At 37.3% G+C, this 9707-nt stretch overlaps 1 protein-coding gene across 1 annotated transcript; it reads left to right on the top strand.

Moving 5' to 3' along the window:
- The first annotated feature begins 7017 nt into the window (after window positions 1–7017).
- LOC110684703 (zinc finger MYM-type protein 1-like) lies at window positions 7018–9210 on the top strand. The gene has a single exon (XM_021861141.1). The coding sequence runs from the start codon at window positions 7018–7020 to the stop codon at window positions 9208–9210; it is 2193 nt and encodes a 730-aa protein (XP_021716833.1).
- Window positions 9211–9707: the final 497 nt, after the last annotated feature.

Here is a 9707-nt window from a genome sequence, read left to right as displayed (position 1 = left end):
CTGATATTGTCTTTGTTGCCCCTAATAGTGGGGCCGCCTCCTGAGAAGCCGCCTGCAATGGTGTAGACGACTGCATCATCTGTATCGGAGCTGTCGGCCTGTTGTTTCTTTTTGGCCGACTGCTTTTTCGAGGAAGTGTTCCCCGTAGATTTCTTGACATAAGTGTCCAGATCACCTTGCTCAGCCAAGCGGTCCAGATACCGCATGAGACTGATGCAATCATTGGTGTGGTGACCAACATCTTCATGATAATCACAGAATTTTTCTTGGTTCCTGTTGCTTGCAGAACCTTTCATGGGGACCGGCTTCTCAATTGAGATCTGTCTCTTGATTTCTTTTAGGATAGCTTGGCTGTCCTTGCTAAACGCATACTTTGGGGAGTATGGTTTGAATTCCTTTTTCTTTTTCTGGGACGGCTGTTTAGAGGAATCAGCCGCCCAGACCCCCTTTCTTTTCTCGTCTTTGTTGGACGACTGCTGCTGTCGTCCCTGTCTTTTGTCAGACCTTTTCCCGTCCGACTGTTTTGTACTGCAAAGATCAGTTGCCTGTATATAGGCTTCTGCTTCAATCAAGGCCTCTTGAAGAGTCGCCACCCTCTTTCGGACCAAATCGAATTTGAAGGTCGACCCGTCTTTGAGACCTCTGAAAAAGTCAGTATAGGCTACTTCATCCGGTAACCCCTGAATCTGTATTCTCATCAGGTTAAACCGCCTGATGTAAGAACGAAGCCCCTCCTTCTCGCCCTGCTGAATTGTCCCTAACTTAAGGGTCATCTTGTTCGCAGGGATGTTCATGGCGAAATTGGAGGTGAATAAGTAAGCAAGCGTCTTGAAATTATTTACACAACCAGTCGGCAGGTTGCCGAACCATTGTTGTGCGATTCCTTTGAGAGTCGTTGGGAAACACTTGCACCAGGTGGGATCATCCAACCCTTGAAGGTACATCAGGTTGGTGAACGCCATCAGATGGTCTTCTGGATTAGTAGTGCCATCATAGGCGCCTACTAATACATTTTTTACCTTGGTCGGCTGAGCGGCTTCAGTAATTTCCTTGGAGAAGGCCGACGGTTGTTCACCAAGTCTAAGCAACCGTAGCTGCCAGTCCATAGGTTGGACATTTTTTGCTGCAGGTCCACCAAACGGAGGTGGCTGCAAGAAATACTGTTGTTGCGGTACAAACGGGAAGTTCGGTACCGCCTGGTCGCTATGAAAGCCGGACTGACGGGAGGTGTCGCCTGTCTGACTCTCATGGTACGACTGAGTATGCCTCATCGAGGTATTTCGCAGACTTTCTTGGAAGTTTGAAGTAGAGGCCGACTCTGACAATCGGTCACTCTTCTTCTGCTCTAGCAGTAGCCGAGCGTCTGTGTATGTTTTCTTCGACCCGTCCGCCTGAATATGACGAACAGGTTTCCTATTTCCTGGAGTAGGAAAACGGTATTTTGTGAGATTAAGGGCAGGTGGCTCCCATTTCCTAGATTTAGGATGAGGGGTCGCCTCTCGCCCTTGAACTGGCTTCCTCTTCCGTGAAATGGAGGGTTTCTTAGCCGACTGCTCTTTGTCCAGAGCAGGCGACTTTTTATTGATCAATTCTTGAATTTCTCCCTTGAAGTCCCTCATGAAGGTCATGAGCTCGTTTCTTGTAATGGGAGCAGATTCATCAGTCGGCTGCTGCCGAACAGGCGGTGCGCCTGCTGGCTCGCTTCCTGTTTGAAGATGTTCCCGTTCCTTCCTTTCGGTATTACGGGTACGTCGGGCTCTTAGGGTCCCGTCTGAAGCTGTGTGAGCTTCAACTTCAAATTCCTTCTCATTATCGTGGTCCGACTGAACTAGAGGATCGTCCAGGGGACGTCTCTCTTCAGGAGTCGGTACAAACGTGGATGCCATCTCAGAAGTACTCTCCCCACAGACGGCGCCAAGATGTTTCGGGGTTTTCTGATGTCCTGCGGGAGAGTTACAATTCCAGGACTGGTATCCTTGCGCCTGTACCTGCAAAACAAACGGAGACTCCTTGTGGTGGGAGCTCCGCCTCCGACGGTCAAGTTAGTACTTGATTAAGGAGTTATTAATGCGGAAATTAAAGTGATTGAGTCTCTCTAGGTGAGAGTGTTTATTGTGTGTAATCCCCCTCTTAATGAGGATTTAGGGAGGTATTTATAGCCTCGGGAAACGTGCCAATCTAGGTTTAGGTTAACCTTGGGCTGATTGGGCTTCCCTCGGAAATTGGGCCTAGGTGACCGGGTTCTCCATTAGGCATGGAGTATGCCATATGTCATGGCATAATAGGTCCAATGTGGACGAATAAGCGCGTGCCACGTGGCAAGCCATGAGAGGTCAAACTGGGGGACACTTGGCAGGACCTGATTGGCCCACGTGACGCATTCCGATTGGTGGGAGCAAAATCCCCTAATCAATTGTTATCATCTTTAATTCCTATTCAAAAAAACACAAATATATTTCAAGTTCAAGCTTTATTTTTCTTTATTATCCTTGTCAAAAAATATTAGTTAAATTTCTTAAGTATTCCTAGCCTATATTAAAAACAAAAAAAAGGTTTGTTTCTCAAGATTTAGCTTTATTTTTCAAGTTTATTTTCTCTAATCAAAAAATAAAAAAAAAGTTCTTTAGCTTTATTTTTGCATTAATTTCCTTTAATATCTCAAAACTCAAAAAAAAAAATCATTTAGTCTCTTTTATTGCATTTTAATTAAGGAGTGATCATCTTTTCATCCTTGATAAGTAAGAAGGGTTATCCAAAAAATTGCTACATCTAGTTCAAGGTATTATCTTCATTCCTTTCTTAATTTCCTTAATTATTATTATTATGCTAACTAATGTGTTTGTTTTCATGTGATGTTACCAATAGGGGTAATGACGATATTAGGTGCTAAATTAGCCCTAAATCTTTCCTTACTCCACATTAGAAAGCCAAGCCTATTGGTGAGGTGATAGGTTACAAAGTGGGGGGGTTAATTGCATTTTGCATTGTATCTCTTTATAATGCATTTTAAATATGAAAGGTTAATACATCAACGTGACTGCCTAATATATATTTAAAAAATGATTTATTTCTTAAAGTGAGCTTAAAGACCTAAGGAGTTAAGAGTTTAAGCAAAGGTTGTTCAAGAGTAAAGAATTATTTACCACGTCCCTAAGATGGCCTGTGAAGTAACCCTTACGACCAGAATCAGTTTCATTTCTTTAGCTCAAGTGATAGAACTTTTCAAGAGCTTTTCAACCATATCTCACAATAATTTTTTCGATTTTTCTATGATATTTAATGTTTTTTTTAGTTCAAGCTATCAAAGAGATGAAATATGCACGTTTTTCTCTTAATTGCTTTTTTTTTAAATTGTATTAATTTCTTTTTAAGAAACTAATGGTGGTATGAAACCTATATTACACTATATTATACATATATATATATATATATACATATATATATATATATATATATATATATATATATATATATACTCCTTAACTTACGAAGTTTTAATTAAAATGTCTTTAATCTTATTTTAAAAATGATTTTAGAAATAAGAGTTTTAACAAGCCTTAATTCTAAGTGTTTTTTAAGAAACTTTAATCTTATTTTAAAGAAGACTTCAGAAATAAGAGCCTTTAATTCTAAATGTCGCTATTTTAAAAATCTTTAATCTTATTAAATGATGTCTTAAGGACTTTAATTTTATTTCAAGATGACTTCAGAAATAAAAGTTTTAGCAAACATTGTTTTCTGTTATAATTTCGTGAACCTTTTTATTTCAAATTCTTTTGTAACACAAGAATGAATCATAACTTTGCTTGTTTGTTTTTAACAAGTAATGATAGTTAATATGAGGTTATGGCCTCATTTCCAAACATGAGGTTAAGATTAATTATTTAGTTGTATAAGGTTGTATAGTAACAATTATCCATCTCCACAAAAATAAACTAATATCCTATCATAATTACCCGATGGATTAATTGAAAATCGGATATGATTAAATAGTTTATTGTTCCCTTTTATTTGGAAGTAAGGCCTTGACAGGTGTCGTGTTTTACTTGGCCAATTCCATTAAGCCTAAACACATAACCCTTAAAACCTTACAAAAATTACCCTTGAGTGAATTTGAAACCCAAAGTGAGATTATATAGTGAACCCTTACATTTTCACTCCAAAAGAAATACCTTGACCCACTTAAAAGTCGTCAATTGGAACGCATTTGTTGAATTGTCTAGTTCAAAAGACATTTTTGGTGATCACTATACTAATAGGGGTGATTTTTCCTCAACCAAAGTGGTTCATTTTACTTTTATGAGTGAATCCGTCAAAGATCACTAAAATCCCACTTACAAAAATGACATTTATATCAACTACCCAAATAAAAAACCCAATGGAATTGGTTGTTTAAATCATAGCACCTGTCTGAACTACGAAGGTAATTGATCCGTGAGTGAATTTAAAATCTCATTATGATCGGTACGTAGTGCAACTTTGGTGCTCAAACCTACCTTAAATTAATTTTTTTTTGGTTTACATGTCTTAAAACTTGATTTTTAACAACGCAATAGTAAGAGCCCGTTCCTTAGAACGGAAGGGAAGACGAGTTCCAGACGTTCGATTCTCTTAACCTAAACCCCGAACCTTGTGCCTTATTTCTTTTCATGGAGTTAGCAGTTGATTTTTTTTTTTTAGATTTATTTCTTTAAATTGACTTTTTTTTTTTAAATTCGTCCTTATTCGGATAAAAATGAGGTGGCAACTCTAAGTTTTTTTAATTATAAGTCTTATCAGACACTTAAGTGGAACCTTTTATAGACTAATCTTTGTCCACTAAAAACCAGGTACCACATTTGGTTCAATTCTAGAATGGAATATCATCCCTTAATTTCATGTATTTGATACTTAAGGGAATGGAATGAGCCAAACCCACCTCCCCCCAAGGTTTCTAAAGCCCAAACCTCATGGGTTTGAGGTATAGGTTTAAAAATCATATTTTTGACAACAAAACATATGGTATGTATTTTGGTCATTCTAAACTCATTTCTCATACCTATAATCCGCGACCCAAACGCCCCCAATTTCTTTAATTATGGCAAAGCCACCAGAAATATGATTGTAGAAATGGTGGCTCTCAAGTAATTTTAATGGAGGTGGATAGATTTATGGAGGAAATTATGGTGATAAAAATGGCTTACTGATTTTTGTGGGCAATTGACGACTTCACTTCTTATTGATTTTTGTGGGCAACTGACTTAGTTTCTTATTGATTTTTGTGGGAGTTGAGGCGAATATTATTCTTTGTCAGCAAGTCAAATACGTTACCTTGTTCCAGAGTATTAAGGGGTAGCCGCTCTTGTTACTTGTAATACCTCATATTTTTAATGTATTTTATAAATTATTTATTTATTTATAAAATATATATATTCTTTTTGGGTCAAATTGTTTTAAGTATGGGATTTAAATAAAATGAGTTTTAAGTTGATCAATTCTTACTCTACAAAATTACAACTTATGTCTACAACACGCCCAATCATTCTTTTAATTATTAGGGCCAATTATCTCTCCCTTGTATTATCTCATATAATCTCAAATATCATTAATTTACCCTACAATATAAATAGCTCTTAAATCCCCAAAATTTCCCACACATAAAAAGTCAAATGGTGAAAGTGGATCTATTTCCTTTTCTTTTTCTCTTTCTTTCTTTTCCCCTTTCCCTTTCCCGTGGGTTTTTCATGTGTGTAATTTCACACAACCCGCAGCCTTGATGATCGCTGCCCTTCCACGCCGCCTGACGACCACCGTCGGCGACCCTCCACCATCATTCACCGTCGACCGCCCAAACGGTCTCATGTGGCACACCCTCCTTCAGGGCGGAGCTAGAAGGGGACGAGTGGGGACACTTGTCCCCCCATTTTCAAAAAAAAAAATTAAAAAAAAAATTTAAAAAAAAAAACAAAAAAAACGCAATTACAGAAATACAGAGTGCTTCAGTGCTCTGTGCGACATTTGCAGCCAAACCCTAAGTCTTTCAATTTTTAATTTCTCTCTCTTCGATTCGCCCTCACCTCGCCGGAGTCGCCTGACGCTGTCCACCGTTCTCCGGCAGTTCGCTGCAGTGAGGCCAGTGACGAGGTTCGACAGACGACAGCGGACAGCCTAAACCTTGAGCCTTCAATTCGTGTGAATCGTGTCTTCGTGAATCTTGAGTTCGTGTTTTCTGTTTCCAGTAGCAAGCCAGCAGCCCAGCACCGCGCCACCGCAGCACAGCCAGCAGTTTGGACGTTTGGTGTTCAAGTGTAAAGTGTTTGCAGCAGCAGTTCGCAAGTCGGCAACTTCGCAATTCGCATTTATAGATTTACTGTGAATTTCAATGGAGGTATGATTAATTGATTATGTAATTATGTAAATCTGAATTAAGTGAATTTCATTACTTGTTTAAATGTTTAATTGTTTTATAATTTATATTTTTATTGTGAATTTGTCATTTGTGGCCTTGTGGGTATTGATTATTGAATTGATAAATGATTATTGATTTATATTTGTTTGATTGTTTGAATGTTTCCCCTGTTTGAGTGTTTGGTTGTTTTTGTGAAATGTGAATTTAAATTATTAATTATTGTAAATTATTGAAATGTGTAGTTGAATTAGAAATTTAAAATCTTAGGTTTTGTTATTATGTAATGATGTGGATTGTGGTCTTGTGGAAATTGATATATAATTTTCGATTTAACTAGGATATATCAAAAGATTCACCAAGTTCAAACAAATCCAAGACAACTAAACAACCCGATCTTCGACAATTCTTGTTTAAAAGAACAAGACTCAATGAAAATGAGTCCAATGAAACTGAGTCCAATAACTCACCTTCATTTAGCTCCCCTCAAAGTCAAGAAAATAGTATGGAAATGGGTGGTTCAAGTAATAGTAATGTACCATTAAAGGAAGATTCTGTGTATGATGTTGAACTTCTTCCTCATGATCCGGGAAAAAGAATAAACATTATGGATTACCCCGCAAATGAACGAAATGCTGTTAGGAGGGGTTATATTCTTAAAAAACCTTGCCAACCAAAAAACTCATGACTTCCCTACAAGACAAGTGTCTGGTTTGCGTCGCTTTAGTGTTCATTGGTTCAACAAATGGGATTGGCTTGAATATAGTATTGAAAAAGATGCTGCATTTTGTTTTGTATGTTACTTGTTCAAGAATGAAGTTGGTATTAAACCGGGGGGTGATGCATTTGTTGATGGAGGGTTTAGGGCATGGAATAAACCGAAAAGATTTGAGAAGCATGTTGGTGGAATTAAAAGTGCTCATAATCTTGCTTATGAGAAATATGTGAATTTAAGAGATGAAAAAAAGAAATCAATCTTGAATGTGATTGACAATGCAAGTGATGTGATTAAAAGTGAATATTTTATCCGCTTGAAAGCATCTTTATCTTGTTTAAGATTTCTTTTGGGGCAAGGTTTGGCATTTCGTGGACATGATGAAAGTGGGGAGTCATATAATAGGGGTAATTTCCTTGAGCTTTTGAAGTGGTTAGGAGAAAAGGTTGAGGAAGTAAGGATACATACTCTTGAAAATGCACCTAAAAATTGTCAAATGACTTCCCCTCCTATTCAAAAGGACATTATTAATTGTTGTGCCAAAGAAACAACTAGGTGCATAATAGAAGAAGTTGGTGATGATTATTTTGCTATATTGGCCGATGAGTCAAGTGATGTGTCCCAAAAAGAACAACTAGCTCTTGTTTTGCGTTTTGTTGATAGAGATAGTGGAAAGGTAATGGAGCGATTTTTAGGCATTGTTCATGTTGCTAATACTACCGCTTTAACTCTTAAAGATGCAATCATGTCTTTACTTGTTGAACATTCATTGAGCCCATCTATGATAAGAGGGCAAGGGTATGATGGAGCTAGCAACATGAAGGGTGAAATAAATGGCCTTAAGACTTTGATTATGAATGATACTCCAAGTGCCTACTATATACATTGTTTTGCTCATCAACTTCAACTAACATTAGTTGCCGTTGCTAAAAAGAATGATAGTTGTGGTTGGCTTTTCGAGATACTTGGAAATTTGTTGAATGTGGTTGGAGTTTCTTGCAAGAGAAGAGAAATGATTCGTCAAGATCAAGCTCAAGAAGTTGCTCGAGCCTTGGATGTTGGGGATATTGTGAGTGGATCGGGTTTAAATCAAGAACTTGGTTTGAGTAGGCCCGGGGATACTCGTTGGAGTTCTCATTACAAGTCACTTTTAAATGTCATCCTCTTATTTCCTACAATTATTAAGGTGCTTGTACAAATTGGGAAGCATGGTGCATCGGAAGATAAGTTCAAAGCTCAAATTGTTTTAGGACAATTAGAGTCATTTGACTTTATTTTTGTTGCTCACTTGATGTTGACTATTTTTGGATACACTAATGATTTGTGTGTTGCTTTGCAAAGAAAGGAGCAAGATATTGTAAATGCCATGGAACTTGTCACTTATACAAAAACGGTGTTGCAAAAAATGAGGGAGCGAGGATGGGATACTCTCTTAAACAAGGTAACTTCATTTTGCACTAAACATGGTGTTGTTATTCCCACTATGGATTCTCTTTATGTTCCTCATGGAAGATCAAGACGTTTTGTTGAAGAAGCAACAAATGAACATCATTTTCGGGTTGGAATTTTCTTAAGACTAATTGATTTGCATCTTCAAGAACTTGATGAACGATTTAATGAGAGGAATATGGAGTTACTATTATGTATGGCTTGTTTAAGTCCTAAAGATAACTTCTCATCCTTTGATAAAGATAAGGTACTTAAACTTGCCTCTTTTTATCCCGAAGAATTTTCAAGCTTTGATTTGATGGCTCTTGAATATCAACTTGATGTATTCATGGAGAATATGCTAAATGATGAAAGATTTCAAGGTTTAAATGACCTTAATTCTCTTTCTATGATGCTTGTTAAAACCAATAAGCATAAGACTTTTCCTCTTATTCATTTGCTTATCAAGTTGATGTTGATTCTTCCCGTTGCCACGGCAAGTGTTGAAAGAGTGTTTTCTGCAATGACATGTGTCAAAAACAAGTTGCGAAATAGCATGGGTGATCAACTTATGAATGATTGTTTGGTCACTTTTATTGAGAAGGATGTCTTCTTACGAGTTTCCGACGAAAAGATTATTGATCGATTTCAAAGTATGAAGACTCGAAGAATGAACTTGTAATTTTAATGTAATGTTTATGTAATTTTTTTTCATCATTTTGAATTGTATGACTAAGTATATATTTTTATTTTGAAATTTTAATATTAAGTATTAACCAATTTGTGTGTGAGTTTTTTTTTTTGTTTTTTTTTTTTGTTAAGCTTTTCGTAAGTTAAGCATTTTGTCCCCCAAGTTGAAAATCCTGGCTCCGCCACTGCCCTCCTTTCTTTCCCCTTTATCTTCCATAATGCGACACATCGACCTTGTTCATGCGCGAGTCTATTGCTGCTGCTTCTCTTCCACCAGCCGGAAATCGGCGCCGCCCAGCAGCCCACCTACCGTCAGCCAGCCGCCGTCTGCTGGCTGTCCATCACCTCCACCATCCGTTCATCACCTCTTTCTCATCTCTCTTCCTATTTTGGTTTTATTTCTTTAATTTGTATAATTATATATATTAGTATTGGTTTTGGATTTTTATTATTGAAAATTGTTTAATTAGTTTTTATTTTGATGGTTAT

This window comes from Chenopodium quinoa, unplaced genomic scaffold, assembly GCF_001683475.1.
Source record: "Chenopodium quinoa cultivar QQ74 unplaced genomic scaffold, ASM168347v1, whole genome shotgun sequence".
Classification (NCBI taxonomy): Eukaryota; Viridiplantae; Streptophyta; class Magnoliopsida; order Caryophyllales; family Amaranthaceae; genus Chenopodium; species Chenopodium quinoa.
This window is presented reverse-complemented; position numbering and strand designations above follow the sequence as displayed.

Excerpts from the sequence above, each read along its gene's own strand:
- LOC110684703 (XM_021861141.1), top strand. The coding sequence starts at position 7,018 with ATGCTGTTAGGAGGGGTTATATTCTTAAAAAACCTTGCCAACCAAAAA.